The 24380-nt window shown below is 45.0% G+C and overlaps 1 protein-coding gene across 1 annotated transcript in view; it reads left to right on the top strand.

Annotated features, from left to right (window-relative positions):
* GPAT4 (glycerol-3-phosphate acyltransferase 4) overlaps window positions 1-24380 on the top strand; it is a 30346-nt gene that overhangs the window by 3215 nt on the left and 2751 nt on the right. The window contains exons 2-11 of the mRNA XM_056570999.1: window positions 1501-2224; window positions 5737-5806; window positions 8963-9254; window positions 9333-9407; window positions 12376-12465; window positions 12566-12659; window positions 12747-12862; window positions 17953-18008; window positions 20516-20601; window positions 20680-20808. Of these exons, the coding sequence (XP_056426974.1) occupies window positions 2060-2224; window positions 5737-5806; window positions 8963-9254; window positions 9333-9407; window positions 12376-12465; window positions 12566-12659; window positions 12747-12862; window positions 17953-18008; window positions 20516-20601; window positions 20680-20808 (1173 nt within the window). The 5' untranslated portion in view covers window positions 1501-2059. The remainder of the gene's footprint in view (window positions 1-1500; window positions 2225-5736; window positions 5807-8962; window positions 9255-9332; window positions 9408-12375; window positions 12466-12565; window positions 12660-12746; window positions 12863-17952; window positions 18009-20515; window positions 20602-20679; window positions 20809-24380) is intronic.

The following is a 24380-nucleotide window of genomic DNA, read 5'->3' as shown; positions in this document are numbered from 1 at the left end:
AAAATAGCCATACAGTGTTGGAATCATCATCACGTGCACTATTACCCTTAGTGCGGGTGACAATGGTAACAGATTCCCTTTAAAGGGGTACTCCGGTGGAAAACATTTATTTATTTATTTTTATCAACCGGTGCCAAAAAGTTAAACAGATTTGTGAATGACTATTATTAAAAAAAAAACTTAATCCTTCCAGTACTTATCAGCTGCTGAATACTGCAGAGGAAATTCTTTTCTTTTTGGATTTCTTTTCTGTCTGACCACAGTGCTCTCTGCTGACATCTCTGTCCATTTTAGGAACTGTCCAGTGCAGCATAGGTTTGCTATAGGGATTTTCTCCTACTCTGGACAGCTCCTGATACAGACAGATGTCAGCAGAGAGCACCGTGGTCAGACACTGTGGTAAGAAATTAAAGGGTAGCTCCCACCATCTCTTTTTTTTTTTTTTTTTTTCTGTCCCTGCCTATTCCCCATCTATCCCTAACCCCTTTTCTGCCTTAAATTTTTTTTTTTTATTATCTTAGCATTGCCATTTTGTCTGCCTGGTAGTGTGCTCACTACCAGGCTGACTTCACCAGCAGGCACGACGTCACTGATGCCTGCTGGGGCCGACACTTCTGCACTTAGTTCACCTCAATGCAAGCTCCGCCCCTCAATGCAAGCCTATGGGAGGGGGCGTGACAGCTGTCACGCCCCCTCCCATAGGCTTGCATTGAGGGGCGGAGTCGTGACGTCACACACCACCTGCCACGTGGTCGCCGGTAATCAGACCCGGGGCGAAAATGCTCCGGGGACTGATTTTTAACTGGGGTGCTGCGTGCAAGATCAAGGGGGTCCCCAGCAGCAGAACCCCCGCTGGGGATAGGGGATAAGATGTCTAAGCGCCGGGGTACCCCTTTAAACTATATTAGAGATGTGTTGTAGTACATAAGTACTACAACATATCAAAAAAAAAAAAAAAAGTTTGTGACAGTGCCCATTTAACTTCCTATGTAGTATAGAGCCGCTAATAAGTACTGGAAGGATTAAGATTTTTTTTTTTTTTTTTTATAGAAGTAATATACAAATCTGTTTAACTTTCTGGCACCAGTTGATTTAAAAAAAAAAAAATAATAATAATAAGTTATCCACCTGAGTACCCCTTTAAGAGAACAGTTCCTTTAAGAGGATAGTTCTGTGTAATGTTTTGCCTGTGGGGGGCAGTATTCCATTTTTTTTCCGTGTGCGGCTGATGTTACTTCGTACTGGTTATAGCTTCCTGCATCATTCGTGACGTATGTCTATTTAGAGACACACACACATGTGGATGGCACAACACATGGCAGTGTGACCCTCTCTTGGTACACTGTCACACATACTTTCCTGTATTACGGACGCACTCTCCGCACTTTTCCGCTCCACCCTCCTCTATTTCTTCACTTTTTCCTCTCTTTTTCTCCCTTTGACCCTGAGTTTTGGCTGCTATCCTTTAGCCGGCTGTCTATGTCTGTCTCTCTCACACAGGCTGGCACTTGCATCTTGAATTCCTGTCCAAGAAGAGGAGGCGGTCCAGTGAACCGACGTATGCCCAGGCTGGGGAGAAGTCTGACGCCCTCCCAGACCCTGACTACCAAGACATGCCTGTGCCAGGGCGGGCTCAGTTAAGACTGGACTGGAGAGCAGACTGTGAATGTGGGTACCACCACGGCCATAGTGATTGAACGCGGACATGGTCATTGGACATCACAGATGAGTGTTATCCGAGGGCTGGAGTATCGCTCTTACAATCGCAACGTCAGTACGTTACCAGGCTGGGGCTAAAGAAGCAAGACGTCTGTCTTTGGGCAGTACAAGTGGGCACTGCCAGGGGAGGATACTGCAACGCTGGCACCATTGAAAAGGTGTTGGAAAGTCACTGCTGCCGGAACGTTGTGAAGTGTTTCAGTTGCTGTTACTATCTGTTATGTCATCTCTTCAGCCGCTCCACATGAGGAGGTGAAGGATACATCAAAGTACCTGCTGCTTCTGGTGCCCATCTTACCTGGCCAGCGCTCCGCTTGTCACCTGTTCTCTGTCACACACCATGAGCTCCCTGCTCCCCTTTGACAGCTTGTTATGTAACCTCCTGGGCCTGTCTGTTACCTTGTGGTTCACCCTCCTGCTCATCTTCATCATCGTCCCCGCCATCTTCGGGGTGTCGTTTGGCATCCGTTGGTTGTATATGAAAACATTGCTTCGTATTTTCACGGTGAGTGGCTTACATTGCAAATTAATGTATAAATGTCATCTGCAGAACGTTACGTAGCTTTGTACATTACTTATATTGGTGCAGAGTTATATTCTGTATTATATTCCAGAGCTGAACTCACTATTCTGCTGGTGAGGTCACTGTGTACATACATTACATTACTTATCCTGTACTGATCCTTAGTTATATCCTGTATTATACTCCAGAGCTGTACTCACTATTCTGCTGGTGAGATCACTGTGTACATACATTACATTACTTATATTATATTGGTGCGGAGTTATATCCTGTATTATACTCCAGAGCTGTACTCACTATTCTGCTGGTGAGATCACTGTGTACATACATTACATTACTTATCCTATACTGATCCTGAGTTATATCCTGTATTATACTACAGAGCTGAACTCACTATTCTGCTGGTGAGGTCACTGTGTACATACATTACATTACTTATCCTGTACTGATCCTGAGTTATATCCTGTATTATACTCCAGAGCTGCACTCACTATTCTGCTGGTGGAATCTCTGTGTACACACATTACATTACTTATCCTGTATTATACTCCAGAGCTGCACTCACTATTCTGCTGGTGGAATCTGTGTACACACATTACTTATCCTGTATTATGGTTCAGAGCTGCGATCTTCATTCTATGAATTGTTAATGACGCAGTGGCTAAGCTTGTAGTCAGACAGGTCCCTAATAACCATAATGCAGTAGAACAGCCTGTTTTTCCTGTACTGTGTGTAGAATTGAAGCTACACTTCCTAGAGCGCAGGACACTGCCATAGAGGAATACTGCTGACAGAATTAGGAATGCAGCTCCGGGCTGTGTAGATGACATGAATGATAGAAGATTAGTAATGCAAAGTATATACAACCTGTAAAGTGTCTGGATAATAATCCCTTTTGTTTTTAAATACATTATTGGGGCATCCTGTGTTGCCGGAGGGGGGTCCCGTCCGTTACCCTTATACAAAGAGCACCTCTAGAGAGGAGACAGTGTGCATTACCCCGACATCCCAGTGATCCCGGCGGCAGGATACCTGTTTACATCCCCTGCAGCTTCGTAGCCTACAGAGACTACAGCGATCAGAACACCATTTGCCTGAAGTCCTATAGACTAGCATGAGACTACAGGCAAATATGTATTCTGATCACTGTAGTCTCTGGCTGCAAAGTTGCAGGAGATTTAAAGGGTACTCTTGTACTTTAAAGGGGTACTCCACTGGAAACCATATTTATTTTTTTATTTTTTTAATCAACTGGTGCCAGAAAGGTAAACAGATTTGTAAATGACTTCTATATTAAAATCTTAATCCTTCCAGTACTTCTCAGCTGCTGTATGATCCACAGGATTTTCTTCTTGAATTTCCTTTCCAGTCTGACCACAGTGCTCTCTGCTGACACCTCTGTCCATGTCAGGAACTGTCCAGAGGAGAAATAAATCCCCATGGCATTTTAGAAACTGTTCAGAGCAGGATAGATTTGCTATGGGGATTTCTTTCTCCTCTGGACAGTTCCTGACATGGACAGAGCATACAGCAGCTGATAAGTACCGGAAGGATTAAGAAGTTATTTACAAATCTGTTTCAAGGACAACTGTCCCATATTTTCTCCCGCACTATCCACAGGTATTGGTGGATAGTGCAGGAGGCGCTGATTAAAACGAGCCCTACCTTGGTCTGATCCGCGCCGCCGTTCGCCCGCACTTGTAGTTTTAATCTCTGTGTCTATCCTGCTGTAACTGGCAAAACGGTGCTTCTGCGGGCTAACGGGCACTGACGTCAGCGCCGCTCATGAATATTAATCCCTCCCTCTGGTTAGGAGCGGCGAAGAGAGGGAGAACAGGAGGGATGAATATTCATGAGCGGCGCTGACGTCAGTGCCCGTTAGCCCGCAGAAGCCCCGCCTGTGCCAGTTACAGCAGGATATACACAGAGATTAAAACTACAATTGCGAGTGAACGGCGGCGCAGATCAGACCAAGGTAGAACTCGTTTTAATCAGCGTCTCCCGCACTATCCACCAGTACATGTGGATAGTGCAGGAGAAAATATGTGACAGTTTTCCTTTAACTTTTTGGCACCAGTTGATTTAAAATAAAAACATTTTTTTTTTTTTTCCAGTGGAGTACCCCTTTTAAAATGTATCCCTTATCTACAGGATAGTGATGTGTCTGATAATTTGGGGGAATTGGGTCTGGGGGTGTGACCCCTGAGACACACCCCATGCACAGTCTACGGAAGCGCGAGGGGCATGGAGCGTGTGCTGACCTCGCCACACCATGGACAGGCAGGGGTGGTCTCAGTAGTCCCATGGCCCCCTCCCCACTATCAGACACCCCTCCCTATCCTGTAGATATGGAATTAGTGTTGGAAGTACTGAAGTACCTCTTTTGACAGATATCCATCTGCTGCAGTGTGATTGCAGTTGTGCATTAAAGGGGTACTCCACTGGCCTATAGTTCTGAATGCTGTTTTCGTACTGCGGGGGTCGGCCACCCCCCCCCCCCCCTCAATACAAGTCTATGGGAGGGGGCGTCACGCCCCCTCCCATAGACTTGTATTGAGGGGGGGTGGATGACCCCCCCCAGTGCGGAAACAGCGTTGAGAACATTAAAGGGGTACTCCACTGGAAAACTTTTATTTTATTTTTTTTATTTTTTTTAAATCAACTGGTGCCAGAAAGTTAAACAAATTTGTAAATTACTTCTATTCAAAAATCTTAATCCTTCCAGTACGTATTAGCTGCTGTCTGCCTCCACAGGAAGTTCTTTTCTTTTTGAATTTCCTTTCTGCCTGACCACAGTGCTCTCTGCTGACACCTCTGTCCATCTCAGGAACTGTCCAGAGCAGGAGAGGTTTGCTGTGGGGATTTGATTGTACTCTGGACAGTTCCTGAGATGGACAGAGGTGTCAGCAGAGAGCACTGTGGTAAGACAGAAAAGAAATTCAAAAATAAAAAAACTTCCTGTGGAGAACATAGCAGCTGAAAAGTACTGGAAGGATTAAGATTGTTAAACAGAAGTAATGTACAAATTTAACTTTCTGGCACCAGTTGATTTAAAAAAAATTAAATAAAAAAAAAAGTTTCAGTGGAGCACCCCTTTTAAGTTCTGAACACTGGCCAGTGAAGTACCCCTTTAACAATAAGAGCAGCACAGTGTGACTTCCTGCTAGATAAGGAACCCCAGGGGGCAGAGCGCAGAGAATACGATTACTCTGGTTGCTATTAGAAATGGTAGCCATGCTTTTCCTAATCACATCGTAGCTGATCTCCTGTAGTGCAGTAGGATAACATGGTTTTCCTTTATATCAGATTAATGTTCAATTACAGATTGCACTTCCCACAATACAAATCCCCAGATCCTGTAAAATGGTGCATTGTCTGTAATACAGAATGAGCGCAGCAATTATGTCAATAATTCACATGGTTTTGTATGTAGATAAGTTGTAGGCGTAAGCCTGTGTTTAGATGCTGACATCCCTTTTTGCTTCTCTTTGCAGTGGGCTACTCTGCGGATAGAGAGAGGAGTGAAGGAGAACAGTCACGCACTGTATAAACCCCTCAGCAATGGTATGTGCCGCTCACACATTGTCTGCGTAGCGTCTCTCTGCCACGTTCTACACTGCTCAAAAAAATTAAGGGAACACTTACAACACAATGTAATTCCAACACACTGTCCACTCAGGAAGCAACACTGATTGACAATCAATTTCACATGCTGTTGTGCAAATGGAACAGACAACAGGTGGAAATTAAAGGCAATTTGCAAGACACCCCCAATAAAGGAGTGGTTCTGCAGGTGGTGACCACAGACCTCTTCTCAATTCCTATGCTTCCTGGCTGATGTTTTGGTCACTTTTGAATGCTGGCGGTGCTTTCACTCTAGTGGTAGCATGAGACGGAGTCTACAACCCACACAAGTGGCTCAGGTAGTGCAGCTCATCCAGGATGGCACATCAATGCAAGCTGTGGCAAGAATGTTTGCTGTGTCTGTCAGTGTAGTATCCAGAGCATGGAGTTGCTACCAGGAGAAAGGCCAGTAAATCAGGAGATGTGGAGGAGGCCGTAGGAAGGCAACAACCCAGCAGCAGGACCGCTACCTCCGCCTTTGTGCAAGGAGGAGCAAGCGGAGCCCTGAAAAATGACCTCCAGCAGGCCACAAATGTGCATGTGTCCACTCAAACGGTCAGAAACAGACTCCATGAGGGTGGTATGAGGGCCCGACGTCCACAGGTGGGAGATGTGCTTACAGCCCAACACCGTACAGGACGTTTGGCATTTGCCAGAGAACACAAAGATTGGCAAATTCCCCACTGGGACTCTGCTCTTCACAGATGAAAGCAGGTTCACACTGAGCACATGATAGACGTGACAGAGTCTGGAGACGCCGTGGAGAATGTTCTGCTGCCTGCAACATCCTCCAGCATGACCGGTTTGGTGGTGGGTCAGTAATGGTGTGGGGTGGCATTTCTTTGGGGGGCTGCACACCCCTCCATGTGTTTACCAGAGGTAGCCTGACTGCCATTAGGTGCCGAGATGAGATCCTCAGACCCCTTGTGAGACCATATGCTGGTGCAGTTGGCCCTGGATTCATCCTAATACAAGACAATGCTAGACCTCATGTGGCTGGAGGGTGTCAGCAGTTCCTGCAAGAGGAAGGCATTGATGCTATGGACTGGCCCGCCCATTCCCCAGACCTGAATCCGATTGAGCACATCTGGGACATCATGTCTTGCTCCGTCCACCAACGCCACGTTGCACCACAGACTGTCCAGGAGTTGGCGGATGCTTTAGTCCAGGTCTGGGAGGACATCCCTCAGGAGACCATCCTCCACCTCATCAGGATCATGCCCAGGCATTGTAGGGAGGTCATACGGTTACATGGAGGCCACACACACTACTGAGCCTCATTGTGACTTGTTTTAAGGACATTACATAAAGTTGGATCAGCCTGTAGTGGGGTTTTCCACTGTGATTTTGAGTGTGACTCCATATCCAGACCTCCATGGGTTGATAAATTTGATTTCCATTGATAATTTGTGGGATTTTGTTGTCAGCACATTCAACTATATAAAGACAAATGTATTTCATACGATTAGTTCATTCATTCAGATCTAGGATGTGTTATCTTAGTGTTCCCTTTATGTTTTTGGAGCAGTGTATTTCCATGGCCTGGATCATGATGCCCTCTATTTCCAGCAACACTGGATCCTAGTTATTTCTGTTCCTTATTATGTTCGGCTGTCGTCTCTGTCTCCTCTTCATCCTGCAGTCCTCGTGCTGCTGTCAGGGCTTCTGTTCTCTCAGTCCCTTGGCTGTCATCTCTTATTTGTGGTCCTGTGACGTCTTCTGCTGCCGGTTCCTTCCTTGGCACATGCTGCCCTCTTACCATTTCTTACATAACTTGGTGATGTAGTATATTGGAACAAAAGCTTCAGAAGTGCCCAGTTTTGCACAGGGAGGTTCTTCTTTACAGGCTTGAGGAATCGCACACACATTGGTTAAGATTCATTAAAACCTGTGAAGAGGAAGAGTGGTGCAGTTGCCAATCAGATCGCTGCTTTCATTTTTCAGAGGCCTTTTAAAAATGAAAGAAGTGATCTGATTGGATGCTATGGGCACCTGCACTACTCTTCCTCTGCACAGGTTTTCATAAATCTTTCCCATTGAGCTCAATATTTTTGTGCAGAAGAGATGAACGGTGTTTATTGTTGCACCCATGGGATGTATGAGAATTTGCTGACAATGTATATTGCACTAGCAGTGTTTCCTAACCAGTGTGCCTCCAGCTGGGAGTTGTAGTTTTGGTAATTGGCTCTTCCAAGGATGATTGAGTAGCCGGGCCCCACCCTGGAGATCGCAGGGGGGGACCCAGTAGTGTGAGTCCCCAAATCAGACGCTTATCCTCTATCCTGTGGCTGGGTAATAAACGCAGTTCCCCAGACTACCCCTTTAAATTGGTACTCCGGCAGAAATTTATTTATTTATTTATTTTTAGGACTTTTTAAATCAATTGGCTCCAGAAAGTTAAACAGATTTGTAAATTACTTCTATAACACTTTTTTTTTAATCCTTTCAGTACTTATCAGTTGCTGTATGCTACAGAGGAAATTGTTTTCCTTTTGGATTTCTTTTCTGTCTTGTCCACAGTGCTCTCTGCTGACACCTCTGTCCGTGTCAGGAACTGTCCAGAACAGGAGAAAATCCCCATAGTAAAATATGCTGCTCTGGACAGTTCCTGACATGGACAGAGGTGTCAGCAGAGAGCACTGTGGACAGACAGAAAGGAAATCCAAAAAAGAAAATAACTTCCTCTGTAGTATACAGCAGCTGATAAGTACTGGAAGGATTAAGATTTTTTTAATAGGAGTAATTTACATATCTGTTTAACTTTCTGTCACCAGTTCATTTAAAGGGGTACTCCACTGCCCCAGCATCCGGAACGTTTAGTTCAGAACGCTGGGTGCAGGGGTTGTGACGTCACGGCCACGCTCCTTGTGATGTCACACCCCCTCAATGCAAGTCTATGGGAGGGGGCGTGACTTCCGTCACGCCCCCTCCCATAGACTTGCATTGAGGGGGCGTGGTGTGACTACACGACCCCCGTGAAGGGTGACTACATGTATGCTCATCCCATAATCTGCTGATTTTAATTATCTCTCCTTTATCATATTAAATTGCTACTATATCCTCCCTTTTACTCTTATCCTTTTTCACAATATACAGGAATCATTGCTAAAGAAAACACATCCCTGCAGGACGGCATCTGTGAGCTGCGGGGCAGCGAACGCTCCGGAGACAAGCCGGAGTTCGAGCTGTCGGACATCTTCTACTTCTGTCGGCAGGGCATGAAGAGCATCATGGACGATGAGGTGACCAAATGCTTCTCTGCGGAGGAGCTGGAGACCTGGAACCTACTGAGCAGGACCAACTATAATTTTCAGCACATTAGTCTGCGCTTAACTGTGCTTTGGGGGCTCGGCATGCTGGTGCGGTACACCTTCCTACTGCCACTCAGGTACCTGTGGGCTGTGGTGGGAAGATGGCCCAGTGGTGTGTGGGTACAGAATTCTTACTATGTAATGTCTCATTGTAGGATCGCTCTGGCTTTCACCGGGGTCAGCCTATTAGTGTTTGGCACCACGCTTGTGGGATACTTACCAAATGGCAAGTAAGTATAATATCATGCTGCTACCTTACACTTACTGTTGCCACTTCTTAAAGATAGGAGAAAAGCTGCAATATAGTTTGAGGCTATTAAGGTTAAAGGGGTACTCCGGTGGAAAACTTTTATTTTTTTATTTTTTTAATCAAGTTAAACAGATTTGTAAATGACTTCTATTAAAAAAAAAAATCTTAATCCTTCCAGTACTTGTTAGCTGCTGAATTTCTTTTTGCCACACAGAGCTCTCTGCTGAAATCATGACCACAGTGCTCTCTGCTGACATCTCTGTCCATTTTAAGAACTGTCCAGAGTAGGAGAAAATCCCCCATAGAAAACATAAGCTGCTCTGGACAGTTCCTAATATGGACAGAGATGTCAGCAGAGAGCACTGTGGTCATGATGTCAACAGAGAGCTCTGTGTTCCAAAAAGAAAATAATTTCCCCTGTAGTATTCAGCAGCTGATAACTACTGGAAGGATTAAGATTTTTTTAATAGAAGTAATTTGCAAAAAACTTTCTGGCGCCAGTTGATAAAAAAAAAAAAAAAAAAAAGTTTTCTGCCGGAGTACCCCTGTCTACAGAGCGCATGCACTGCAAGATTTCGCCCAGCTCTCACGTCCTGATGTGCAGCGAGGGATCTGTGCATGCGCAGTGACACTGCTCACCTTAAGCAGAGCTCTCGCGTCATCAGGACATGAGAGCTGGGTGAAATGTTCTGGCGCATGCACTCTGTACTCAGAGCTCTGCGCTCACGTGACTTGTGACTCCACGTCACTAGGACGTGGAATTGAAGATAATGAACATTCAAATTGCGGGGGTGGGCTTAGTAGCGGCAAGAGGGAGGGAGAGGCGGCCAGCCTCCGGGGGCCCACCTCCAGCGTGCAATTCAGGGATTGAGCAACGGAACCTTACAGGCATATAATGCAGCAACCAGTGGAAAAAAATAAGTGACCCCTTTATGGAATCCTGTTCACCCACACTATATAACTCAGTATATTGGGTTTAGTGTGGGTGAACAGGCTGACAGCTTTCCTTTTAATGTATATTTTGCTGTCAAATCATTCTTGAAGAAAAATATCTAGCAACAACTGGTATTGTACGTCTCTTTAGTTTTTACCTCTATCCCCAGAAGTCAGAATAGAGCTTACCTTAATCTCCTCTGCTCATAGCAAGCTCTTACTCTGCTACCCCTTTAGTCAAAACAACCTCTCCCTTTACCTTCCCCAATGGTTGCAGCAACCTCTTCCTTTACTTCCTTAGTATTTGTAACAAGCTCTCCCTCTACTACCCCAGTAGTCACAGCAGGCCTCCCTCTACTACCCCAGTAATTACAGCAGGCCTCCCTCTACTACCCCAGTAATCACAGCAGGCCTCCCTCTTCTACCCCAGTAGTCACAGCAGGCCTCCTCCTACTACCCCAGTAGTCACAGCAGGCCTCCCTCTACTACCCCAGTAGTCACAGCAGGCCTCCCTCTACTACCCCAGTAATTACAGCAGGCCTCCCTCTACTACCCCAGTAATCACAGCAGGCCTCCCTCTTCTACCCCAGTAGTCACAGCAGGCCTCCCTCTACTACCCCAGTAGTCACAGCAGGCCTCCCTCTACTACCCCAGTAATCGCAGCAGGCCTCCCTCTACTACCCCAGTAATTACAGCAGGCCTCCCTCTACTACCCCAGTAATCGCAGCAGGCCTCCCTCTACTACCCCAGTAATCGCAGCAGGCCTCCCTCTACTACCCCAGTAATCGCAGCAGGCCTCCCTCTACTACCCCAGTAATCGCAGCAGGCCTCCCTCTACTACCCCAGTAATTGCAGCAGGCCTCCCTCTACTACCCCAGTAGTCACAGCAGGCCTCCCTCTACTACCCCAGTAATCACAGCAGGCCTCCCTCTACTACCCCAGTAGTCACAGCAGGCCTCCCTCTACTACCCCAGTAGTCACAGCAGGCCTCCCTCTACTACCCCAGTAGTCACAGCAGGCCTCCCTCTACTACCCCAGTAATCACAGCAGGCCTCCCTCTACTACCCCAGTAGTCACAGCAGGCCTCCCTCTACTACCCCAGTAATTGCAGCAGGCCTCCCTCTACTACCCCAGTAATTGCAGCAGGCCTCCCTCTACTACCCCAGTAGTCACAGCAGGCCTCCCTCTACTACCCCAGTAATCACAGCAGGCCTCCCTCTACTACCCCAGTAATCACAGCAGGCCTCCCTCTACTACCCCAGTAGTCACAGCAGGCCTCCCTCTACTACCCCAGTAATCACAGCAGGCCTCCCTCTACTACCCCAGTAGTCACAGCAGGCCTCCCTCTACTACCCCAGTAATCACAGCAGGCCTCCCTCTACTACCCCAGTAATCACAGCAGGCCTCCCTCTACTACCCCAGTAGTCACAGCAGGCCTCCCTCTACTACCCCAGTAATCACAGCAGGCCTCCCTCTACTACCCCAGTAATCACAGCAGGCCTCCCTCTACTACCCCAGTAATCACAGCCGGCCTCCCTCTACTACCCCGGCAGTCACAGCAAGCTGTCCCTTTTCTACTCTTTTATGTAGTTGACGTACATTTATGCAGGAATCTACATATGAGCAACCTATTGACGGCCACTAGTATGTACTGACGGGTTAGGCCCCCATATTTCTTCCTCGGTCCATAGCTGCTGGAGGCTTCATTCACCTGCTGTGTGGGTAGGATGGATAAGACTTGGCCTTCTCTTGCACAGACTTTCGTTGATCCTGCGGAGAGATCATGTAAGCGCACTCCGTCTCTCTGCCACTGTGGCTCTTGTAAAGAGCGCTCAATAAGGTCAAAGTAACAGAAGGTCTATCGGCAAACTGGGCACGTGCTGAGCTCTTCTATCCTTAATCCAGTTTAACCCATTGAAGGTCAGAAAAGACCATACTTCAGATTTGTTAGAAATGTTTTAGTTTTTTTCTTTTCCCTGAATATACATGGTTATAGATGCATATTATTTCTTCAGGTTCAAGGAGTTCCTGAGTAAACATGTGCACCTTATGTGCTATCGGATCTGCGTGCGCGCCCTGACTGCAATCATAACATATCATGGCAGGTAAGTCTTACCCTCCGTGTTCTGTTCTTCTCTGTGACTTGCAGTCCAGTATAGGGATATATAACTCTCACCCTCTCTCCTCTGCTTCTCTTCCTCCCAGTGAGAACCGGCCGAGGAACGGAGGCATCTGCGTGGCCAATCACACCTCTCCGATTGATGTAATCATACTAGCCAGTGATGGATACTATGCTATGGTGGGTTGTTGAGTCATGTTTGGGTTTGTTGTTTGTGTCTCCTTGGAGCTGCTACAGTTTTTGTAATTTTAATTTCCATTTTTTTAGGTTGGACAAGTCCATGGTGGCTTAATGGGAATAATCCAAAGAGCTATGGTAAAGGCCTGTCCACATGTTTGGTTCGAGCGTTCAGAAGTCAAAGATCGCCATCTGGTGGCTAAAAGGTATGGTGATGAGAGTGGACCTGTTACAAATATTTTATTCCTTTGATACATTATGTATATATGGGAAAAAAAAAATATATATATATATATATACATACATATATCTCTGTTGATCTATCTCTCTATCTATACACACACACGTACAGTCTTGGCCATAAATGTTGGCACCCCTGAAATATTTCTAGAAAATGAAGTATTTCATTTCATTTTCATATGAAGTATTGCATTAACACATGTTTTGCAAGCATGTGATGCTCCTTTAAACTCCCCTGGGGCAAGTAACAGGTGTGGGCAATATAAAAATCACACCTGAAAGCAGAAAAAAGGAGAGAAGTTCACTTAGTCTTTGCATTGTGTTTCTGTGTGTGCCACACTAACCACGGACAACAGAAAGAGGAGAAGAGAACTGTCTGAGGACTTGAGAACCAAAATTGTGGAAAAACATCAACAATCTCAAGGTTACAAGTTCATCTCCAGAAATCTAGAGATCATTATCAAGAAGTTTGCAATTTATGGCACTGTAGCTAATCTCCCTGGGCGTGGACGGAAGAGAAAAATTTATGAAAGGTGTCAACGCAGGATAGTCTGGATGGTGGATAAGCAGCCCCAAACAAGTTCCAAAGATATTCAAGCAGTCCTGCAGGCTCAGGTAGCATCAGTGTCAGCGTGAACTATCCATCAACATTTAAATGAAATGAAACGCTATGGCAGGAGAACCAGGAGGACCCCACTGCTGACTCAGAGACATATAAAAGCAAGACTACATTTTGCCAAAATGAACTTGAGTAAGCCAAAATCCTTCTGGGAAAACATCTTGTGGACAGATGAGACAAGATAGAGCTTTTTGGTAAAGCACATCATTCTACTGTTTACAGAAAACAGAATGAGGCTTACAAAGAAAAGAACACAGTACCTACAGTGACATATGGTGGAGGTCAATGATGTTTTGGGTTGTTTTGCTGCCTCTGGCACTGGGTGCCTTGAATGTGTACAAGGCATCATGAAATCTGAGGATTACCAACGGATTTTGGGTCACACTGTACAGCCCAGTGTCAGAAAGCTGGGTTTGCGTTTGAGATCTTTGGTCTTCCAGCAGGACAATGACCCCAAACATACGTCAAAAAGCACCCAGAAATGGATGGCAACAAAGCGCTGTAGAGTTCTGAAGTGACAGCAATGAGTCCAGATCTAAATCCCATTGAACACCTGTGGAGAGATCTTAAAATTGTTGTTGGGAAAAGGCGCCTTCCAAAAAGAGAGACCTGGAGCAGTTTGTAAAGGAAGAGTGGTCCAACATTCCGGCTGAGAGGTGTAAGAAGCTTATTGATGGTTATAGGAAGCCACTGATTTCAGTTATTTTTTCCAAAGGGTGTGCACCCAAATATTAAGTTAAAGAGTAGCTCCCACCAGCCTATATATATATTTTTTCTGTCCCTGCCTATTGCCCATTTATCCCTAACCCCCTCCCTGGCTCTAATTTTTTTTACCATCTTAGAAAAAACTTTGTCTGCCTAATAGTGTGCTCACTACCAGGCAGCCTTCCCCAGCAGGCGTGACATCACTGATGCCTGCTGGGGGGGGGCTGATTTCCACCCTTAGTTCAAATAGACAGGGTGCCACCAGCTGTTTCACCACTACAACTCCCAGCTTGCCCTGACATCTACATCTACAACAATCTTTGTAACGGGGGCAACTCCCTCCCCCCCGGCACAGTTCCTTATAAGACCACGGCCGCAGTGCAAATCAGCCCCCCCCCGACCCGCCTCCAAAGAAACTCTGTCTAAAATCACGGCCGCGCTACGCGATCCCTTACAGTTCCCTATAACATGTCCAAGACAGAAGCAGCACTGCGCGCTGCTGCGCGTATATGGCAGGAGGCGGGGCCCGCGCAAGGCTAGGGTGCCAATGTGGTAGGGAGCGAGCGCAGGCTGAATGAATTAGGACCGATGCCCGGCTGGCATCGGTCCGAATTCAAGCGTGACGTCACGCCAGCCTGCAGCCTGCAGGTTTTCAAATGTAAATTAAACAATTTAAAAAAAATAAATAAAAAATGAAACTATAGAGATATGTTGTAGTACATAAGTTGGTGACAGTGCCCATTTAAGGGTGCCAATAATTTTGTCCAGACCATTTTTGGAGTTTGGTGACATTATGTCCATTTTGCTTTTTTTCCTCCCTTTTTTGGTTTAGTTCCAATACACACAAAGGGAATAAACATGTGTATAGCAAAACATGTGTTACTGCAATCCTTTTCTGTGAGAAATACTTCATTTTCTAGAAAAATTTCAGGGGTGCCAACATTTACGGCCATGACTGTATAGGTGTGTGTGATATAGAGAGATCTCATCTCCCAATCAATCATTCAGCGTGGGGATCGCCATTAGTAGTGAGGGAAAAGTTCACTGATCATCGCGCAAAGACTTCATATACATCAATGAGAGAGACAATATATATGCAGAATCAGCAAGTAAACAGCTTATTAAGCAACTTAATAAAAATATAAATAAAGTTATTTCCAAATAAAAAGTCACAGTGTGTGGTTTGTCTCAACTCATGGGGATAATAGGGCCACTGTTTTGTATAAGGGTCCATCAGGTAACCGCATCCACCCATAGGGTCAAGCGCTCCCACATGGGACAGGTCCATCTCTTGGAGGGCCTCCTTTCCATGGTCCCAATTCAGGACTTCTGAACCAGAATAGCCCCCACCTAGTTCTGTTTTTCCCCTATCTGGATCCAAAACATTCAGAATTATTCGCCCTTCCACCAATCTGACTCCCACTCAAAGTGTTTACATAATGTAGATAATGAGCCTTGCCGTTTATACGAACTACCTCACTCCCCTGGTGCATATGGTGTCCATCAAATGTCCCGTAAATGGAAAATAGAAATATTTGACATACATGGCTGGCATTCCTGAATCAGGGAGATAGTGTGCCCACCTTCATCCGGACCATTATGTGAGTATCTAGAAAACAGAGAATATATATATATATTTTTTTTTTTTTTAAAGCAAAACAGGGTTACTACTCAATGGCTAAAAAATCTTTTTAAGCCATATTATATAGTTGGTAAAAGTAATAGTCTGATTATGATAATCATTGACGTCAGGCTACTGTTTCCGGTGTGTCCCATAAATGAAAGGAATAGTCCACACCACCTCTATACAGTGACCCCCCCGACCTACGATGGCCCTGACATACGATAATTTCAACATAACAATGCTTTTGTATGTTGGGGCCATCGCATAAACGGCTATTCGGCAGCGCAGACTGCTTCAGCTGCCACCAGATAGCCGTTTACGGTGCCCTGTGTGGTCCGCTGACGATCACTTACATGTCCATGGCGCTCCGGACCGTCCTCTTCGGGATCCCCTGCATCGTCGTCGTCGTCACGTCGCCGCCCCGTCATCCAATAGGAGCGGCGTGCGTAGTGACATGATGACAGTGATAAGGAACGACTATCCCGGGCAGCGGAGACGGTCTGGAGCGGCGGGGACACCCCGGGGACGCGGCGACAGCGATGGAGGGTGACATCCAGGGCAGCAGTGACGGTCTGGAGCGGCGGGGACAGGTGAGTATAACTGCCTATATTTAACATTGCACGGATCCCTCAACATACGATGGTTTTAACAAACGATGGTTCATTTGGAATGAATTACCATCTTATGTTGAGGGACCACTGTATACAGTTATAGGACTAATCTCCAGTCTCCATAATGCATGCGGTAGGCAGACCCCTTAAACCACCCCTTACATAATCTTGGCTTTGGGCCAGGGGTGCCGGTGTGGATCTGTATGTGTGTTCTTGCAGGATACGGGAATCACACAGAATGGTTGCAGGTGTACCAGGGCCGGCTGTATGGCCAGGCAGCGGGCCCCGAAGGGACCTGTATCTTCTGGATCTCACCCTAAGATTCGGGAAGAGTGAAGGCCGAAGGTGCAAAAGTGCCCTGGGAGTGGTGACCCCAGGGTGCCGAAACTCAATTGGAAGTTAGTGACCCCACTTGACGGATGGCACGCACTTTATCTCACTCTTCTGAGCACTCAACTCTAGTGTTCTGACCGTCTTGCTGTTTGATATGCGAAGGAATTTTTATAGATCCGGACACTAGGATTTGGTCAGGGTGCGGTAGCCCTTCTGGATGACCCTCCTGCCGGTCCAGTGGAGGCGTGTGTGTGGCCATCAGGTTACTCCCCTCCCTGCCATGCCCCGTGGCATTCCTGCTTCGGTAGGAATGCCGAACCGGTTTTACTGGTTCCTCTTTGGCTACTTGGTTAACGCCTAGTTGTTCGCCAGGAGCACTTTTCGGTCCCTGAGTAGCTTCGGCAAAAGGGGACAACGTACCCGGAACCTTATGAGAACCGTACTTATGAGCTTCTGAAGTTAAGGTTGTTCTTTTCTGTCTAAATCCTCTCTGATGACACCTGTCTCGGGAAACGCCCAGTTTAGAAGCAAATCCCCATAGCAAACCTCTTCTAAACTGGGCGGTTCCTGAGACAGGTGTCATCAGAGAGGATTTAGACAGAAAAGAACAACCTTAACTTCAGAAGCTCATAAGTACTGAAAGGATTAAGATTTTTTTATAGAAGTAATTTACAAATCTGTTTAACTTTCTGGAGCCAGTTGATATATATAAAAAAGTTTTTTTTCCTGGATAACCCTTTTAATGTAAATTGTCGGTGTTCGTTGTGTAACGGACAGTCCGGTTCACTTTTGTAGACCCAAATGGAGTCTGTGACAGTAGCCCTAAAGTAGCCTCCAATGAAGATGTAAACAAGGCTTTAGGGCAGTGTTTCCCAACCAGGGTGCCTCCAGCTGTTGCAAAACTACAACTCCCAGCATGCCCGGACAGCCGAAGGCTGTCCGGGCATGCTGGGAGTTGTAGTTTTGCAACAGCTGGGGGCACCCTGGTTGGGAAACACTGCCCTAGGGTAACTTGATGCTAAAAGATGAATAGTAAGCAACCAAATTATTTTAGAATTTCCGAACTTTTTGATGCACACAAGCTTTATTTACAAACCAATAAATATGATTACACATATATCTGATCCCATCTCTTCATTGTAGTAATAATATTCTTTTCCACAGGCTAACGGATCACGCACAAGACAAAAGTAAACTGCCCATCCTAATATTTCCTGAAGGTAAGACTAATAAGACACCTTTTTAACTAGCATGTATTTTTTTTTTGATTTTTTTTTTTAGGAACCCCTTAACAATTTGGCTGTACACAGAACAATACTGTGTGTATATATATATATATATATATATATATATATATATATATATATATATATATATATGTAGCAAATCACCAGTGATTTATTTACGATCATTTACTGTTGACAAACTATACATTGGCCCGGATTTATTCATCTGTCAATGGTCTGATTTTGTCCTTACCAGCCAATCACAGCTCTACTTTCATTTCTCAAATTGCTTTGGTAAAATAAAAGCGGAGCTGTGATTGGTGGCTGTGGGCAAATCAGTTTTTGTCCCGGATTGATACATTTTTTTGGAAGTCCCCTTGAAGAACGAATGGCTCGGCAGTCAAGTGCGCACGCTGCTGCTTCATTCACTCGGGGGACAATTGGACTGAGAGTTTTCTGTATGATCGGGTTTCGTTTTTAGTCTTGGGATAACTACTTCAGGTACTTCCCTTTTTTTTTCTTTTGCGTAAAGAAAAAAACGCAGTAGAGACCAAATCGGAACGTAAACCCCCGAACACAACCCATGTTATAACCAGTAATGTTTTCCCTGGTATCACTAAAGGGCCAGATCAGCAGAAGCTCTAGTTTTTAAGGGGTTATCCACCATAAGGTTATTTTAGTACTTACCTGCCAGAACTGGGTATTTCCTGTTGCATTTTGTTCTCTAAACTTCACATCCCACAGTTCCATGCTTGCAAGTATGAGGTCACTTTCCTTCCTCCCAAACATCATCCACCACACCAATTGAAGTGTTTTCTAACCAGGGGGCCTACAGCTGTTGCAAAATTGAAGCTGGATAGGCTCCCTTGGATCACTTAACTAGTGATGTAATGTCTCGACCCACTGCAACCTGGGAAATCCCGAGACCTGAGTCATTTTGTATGCTATTAAAAATAAATATTGGGGCGATAATCACAGAAGAATTGTGAGAAAACCGTCACACACAGGTACAGACACTATATTATGAACTACACTAACTTTACAGCCCCTGTTGCATAGTCAATAGAGATGAGCGACCTTACAGTAAATTTGATTCGTCACGAACTTCTCAGCTCGGCAGTTGATGACTTTTCCTGCATAAATTAGTTCAGCTTTCAGGTGCTCCCGTGGGCTGGAAAAGGTGGATACAGTCCTAGGAGACTCTTTCCTAGGACTGTATCCACCTTTTCCAGCCCACCGGAGCACCGTAAAGCTGAACTAATTTATGCAGGAAAAGTAATCAACTGTCGAGCCGAGAAGTTCGTGATGAATCGAATTTACTGTAAGTTCATTCATCTCTAATAGTCAAGCTAAAATAAATAAATAAATAAATACTGGAAAACCCCTTTAACTGAGAGAATTCCAAATTTGGAGAAGGATGGTGTAGAGTGATGCACCAGAGAGGCTGCTGTCTGTGCCATGTGCAGCACCATGCAAGCTCACTGCAATGAGGGGAAAAGATGATAATATCTTACATAATCTTCAGGAGGTTCAGTCATCCTAGTAATGCAGATTTGTAGTTGTCCCCAAGTGCATTCTGGGATTGTTATTGTGCAATGGCCCAGGCACCATCCTGCCTGATATCTTATAATTCGCAGCATTGACATCATGAGTATGAATTCACACGTTTTACTGGAGTCTGCCTTAAAGGTGTATTCACACGTACAGGATCTGTTGCAGATTTTAATGGAAATTAAATGATTAAACACAAAATCAAATCTTCAGAATTAAATATGCTGCATCAAAAATAAGAACGTATAAACTGACCCTGAGGGCATGTTCACACGTGCGTATTTTACTGCAGATTTTGTGCAGCTGATTTAGCTACCCATTGACTTCAATGAGTAGCAACATCCTCTGCGGAAAATCTGCAGCAAAATATGCAAGCGTGAACATACCCTTATGGTCTGTTCACACTGGGGGATTTTTTGCATATTTTGCTACAATTGACTTCAGTGGGTCAGCAGAAAGTTTGAAATAGTGGCAGATTTGTTGATTTTCCAAATTGAAGTCAATGGTAATAAAAATCTGCTGTGGATTTTATGCAGCAAATACACTATTGAAGATCTACCTGGAAGTTCATCTATCGAGCTGATTTCATTACAAGATAGCAGTGTTACCCAGTGTTTGTGAGTTTGAATCTGTGTGGGTTCTCCGACAAAAGTTTTTGAATTTCTGCTGCAGAAAATACACTGTAGACCCCATTAACTTTAACGAGGTCTGCTGCAGATTTTCTGCAGCAGATACATAGATATGATAGATATAGGTATAGATAGACATGGAGAAGACATATGACCTATACTTCTGCAGATCTGGGGGTTCAGTGTGGGGATAGTTGCAAAGCTTCAGAGCGCTTCCTACAGATTTAAATAACAAATGTGTTCATACCAAAGAAATCCTTTACATGTTAGTGTAGATGTTCTAAATTCCTCAGCCTGTTCTGACAATCTCCCTCCTGTCAGGTACCTGCGTCAACAACACGTCGGTCATGATGTTCAAGAAGGGAAGCTTTGAAATCGGAGCCACAGTGTATCCCGTGGCTATTAAGGTAAGTTTTGGGTTAACTCTTTGGTTTGGACACTAGGATTTGGGGTGTCCCTGACTGTTTTCTTCCTTACATGGGCAGTATGATCCCCGCTTTGGTGATGCCTTCTGGAACAGCAGCAAATATGGGATGATCACCTACCTCCTGCGAATGATGACAAGCTGGGCCATAGTGTGCAGTGTCTGGTACCTACCTCCTATGACACGACAGGTAATACCATTTTTGAGGTTTTGCATGCAAATAAAAGCATTGTCTGACTTGAACATATCTGGAGATTGCTTAGTCAGTAACACCCTGTGATATATAGGTCTTACATTTGTTACTGCATGACTTATCTTATTGGAGGTTCTAAGGGGCTTGGTATATGGTACCTGTGCTGAAGATAATTTAGGTGAAATACCCCATGAAAGTTATTTTACTCTTTTTCAATGTACAGGGATTTTTTGTGCATTCCATTCTACTCTAACCACTTCCCATGTACAGACAGCTGCTTCAAGGTTCAGCACAGGCACCAAAACAGCAGCTCCTGTACAGCTCTCTGCTCTCGCCACTAGGGATGTCCCAATACCATTTTTTAAGACCAAGTACGTGTACTGATACTTTAATTCTAGTACATGCCGATACCAATTACGAGTACTTATATTTTAAAGGGAATCTGACACCAGGGTGAGCCGGTTTCTGGCGCTGCTTACCGTATGATATGTAGGTCCTTGTTGTGTGCAGTGGAGGCGGCTGCTGTAGTATGAGCCAAGATTTCTCTCTTCTCCATTGGACAGAACAGGGAATTTGCATTGGCGCCGAAACCGATGTCTCCGGAGCGTTTGCGCTGGCGTTCACATGGTGAGCAGCGGTAGAAACCGGGTCACCTGACCTATCTACCTATAAATTCAAGTTAGTGCAGGTTACTCTGCTGTACGATTGCCTTTAATAGTAGGTAGTATTCCCTTGTAGGTAGTATAGATAGTTGCAGACATTAGTAGCAGCCCCACCCCTCTTGTAGACTGCAGCCCCACCCCTGTAAACAGCGCCCCCCCCCTTGTAGATAGCAGGCCCCCCACTTTATACACAGCGCCCCCCCCCCGTCCTCCTTGTAGACAGCAGGGTCCCCCTCCCTTGTAGACAGTGCTCACCTGCGGCTGTTCTTGGGGTTTGCCGCTCCGCTGTCCTGTTATCCCGATCGCATCATGGCGTCCTATGCAGGAGCATGTGACATACACGTCACTCTGCTTCCTCCGTAGCGTTACGCTGGGCGCAGGGGAGGAGAAGTGATGTGTGTGTCACATGCTCCTCCATAGGATGCCGTGATGCAATCGGGAGAACGGGACAGCGGAGCGGGGCTGCACAGCAACAGGTATCGGACATGGTATCGGGGACATTAAACGAGTCCCCGATACCATGCAAATGCAGAGTATCGGCACCAATACTAGTATCGGTATTGGGACATCCCTACTCTCCACTATACTCGCACTCTGGCTCCCTCCTTTAGAGACTAGATGGAGTTACAGCCCTCTCACCAGCTGAAACAGGACCCCATCTTAGGCTGGGTTCACACCACGTTTTTGCAATACAGTTCCCGTATCAGGTTTTTGATGAAAAACAGATTCCTCAAAACCGGACTAAACTGTATCAAAACGTGTGTACAAATTTTAACCTGTATACGGTTTGAAAAATTATGTCCGGTTGCATCCTTTTTCCAAGAAAAAGAACGTATACGTTTTTAACTTTTCACTCCATTATGAATAAAGTTTCACTTGTTTGATTGAAATTCCAAGAAAAAAAACTTTCGGTGTCAAAAACCGTATGGTGCAAACCGGATGGAACCGTACGCACATATGGTTCTGTGCGGTTCCCATTGACTCCCATGTTAAATAAAAAATGTATACGGTTTCCATACTGTTTTTCACCCGGACCAAAAACCATGGCAACAGCCAGACTGTCATGGACTAACTCCTGCCTTGGAATATTGCCAGGGTTAAATAATTTACTGTAGTAAAAAGCCTTGTTAATGACTGGGAATGGCCTTCAGGACTGTTGCATAACCCCCTGCTGTCCAGACACTGGTTTGTTTACTCGCTTATGGATCGATATAGAGAAGGTTAAGCTTCATAAGCTCTTTTCCTGTAGCCTTTTGACACCCACTAATGAATTTGAATCTATATATGTGACTCTAATACAGTGATACAATCCATTCAGAAAGTTTTGTGCTTAAAAAAATTCCCTCATCATTCTGCACTCAATTCCCTATAACAAGAATGGAAAATATCATTTTTGTAAATGTTATTTTTTTTTTTAAATAAAGCAAAACTGGACCTATGTATGACACTTAAAGAGTACCTGTCATGATCTTGTAAAATGTTATAATCCTCCCAGTTCACTGCCCCCATCATGATAAACCACCCCCTGCCTTTATTTTTATTATTTTTTAGTTTTCTACCTTGATATTGCTCTGTATTTTCTGCTCAGTCTGTCAGATTCACAGACTGGGAAGGGGCGTTCCCCAGTAGGCGTGACATCATCTGAAGCCATACAGGGGAGAACTTCCTCCCTCACTCTGCTACACACAGCCCAGGGCAGTTCCTCTCACTCCAGACTGCATCTCCTAATTTTGGACTTCTGCCAGGCCAGCAGGAGTCCAAAGTCTGTGCAAAAGATGTGGGGAAATGTGCTCTAAACAAGTAGGGAGACACCTAGTGGCAGCTTTTTTAAACACAAATAAAACTTAATTATTATTATTATTTTATTTTTTTTAAACAAAGTACATTAGAAAGATTTTATTTACCATAATGGGTGCAATAGCAAAATTGGTTTTAATGACCGTGCCCATTTAATTTGCTTTGGGGCCTCACATTGCTTTTGAGATGCAAAAAACAATCCAAGAGGTGGAAAAACTGCCTGTAGAGTTCAAAAGGATTGTATGGAAGCACAGATCTAGAGGAGGGCGCAAACACCTTTATGCTTCACTGAAAGTTCCCAAGAGTACAGTGGACTCCATAATTATTAAACGCCAGAAGCAGTTGCTTTATTTTTAAAAACTTAAAAATAAATTAGAAAAATTATATTTTCCATTCTTGTTATAGGGAATTGAGTGCAGAATGATGGGGGGAATTTTTTTTTTTTTTTTTTTTTTAAGCGCAAAACTTTCTGAAACCAGGACCTTTCCTAGAGCCAGCAAGTTAATCGGAAGCGAAGGACCTGGCTGAGCTACAAAGATCTTGGGGAAGATTTTTTAAAACTTGTGTAGAGGAAAGTGGAGCAGTTGTCCATAGCAACCAATCAGATCACTTCTTGTTTTTTTAAAAGGTTTCTGAAATATAAAAGAAGCGATCTTATTGGTTGCTATGGGCAACTGCATCATTTTTCCGCTAAATAGGTTTTGATAAATCTGCTCCTTGTGTGCGCGTGGTTGGACTTCTGGAAGATGGTCCCATCACTGCAGTCCTTCACCCATCTGGGCTGGGGTCAGAGCGAAGCCTCTCCTCTGCAAAACACCTAAAGGACTCTCGGACTCTGAGAAAAAAGATTCTCTGTTCTGACTAAACAAAATTTGAACTTTTTTGGTGTCGGTTCTAAGCATCATGTCTAGAGTAAACCAGGCACTGCTCATCGCCTGCCCAATAACATCCCTACAGTGAAGCAGGGTGGGGGGCGGCATGGTGCTCTGGCGTGGTGGTCAGCAGCTGGGACAGGGAGTCTGGTCAGGGTTGAGGGAAAGTTGAATGGAGCAAAGTAAAGCGAGATTCTTAATGAAAATCTGATCCAGAGTGCTCTGGACCTTTACACTG

Source organism: Hyla sarda, chromosome 4 (genome assembly GCF_029499605.1).
Source record: "Hyla sarda isolate aHylSar1 chromosome 4, aHylSar1.hap1, whole genome shotgun sequence".
Lineage (NCBI taxonomy): Eukaryota > Metazoa > Chordata > Amphibia > Anura > Hylidae > Hyla > Hyla sarda.
The sequence above is the reverse complement of the archived record's forward strand: the minus strand, read 5'-3'. Positions and strand labels throughout refer to the sequence as shown.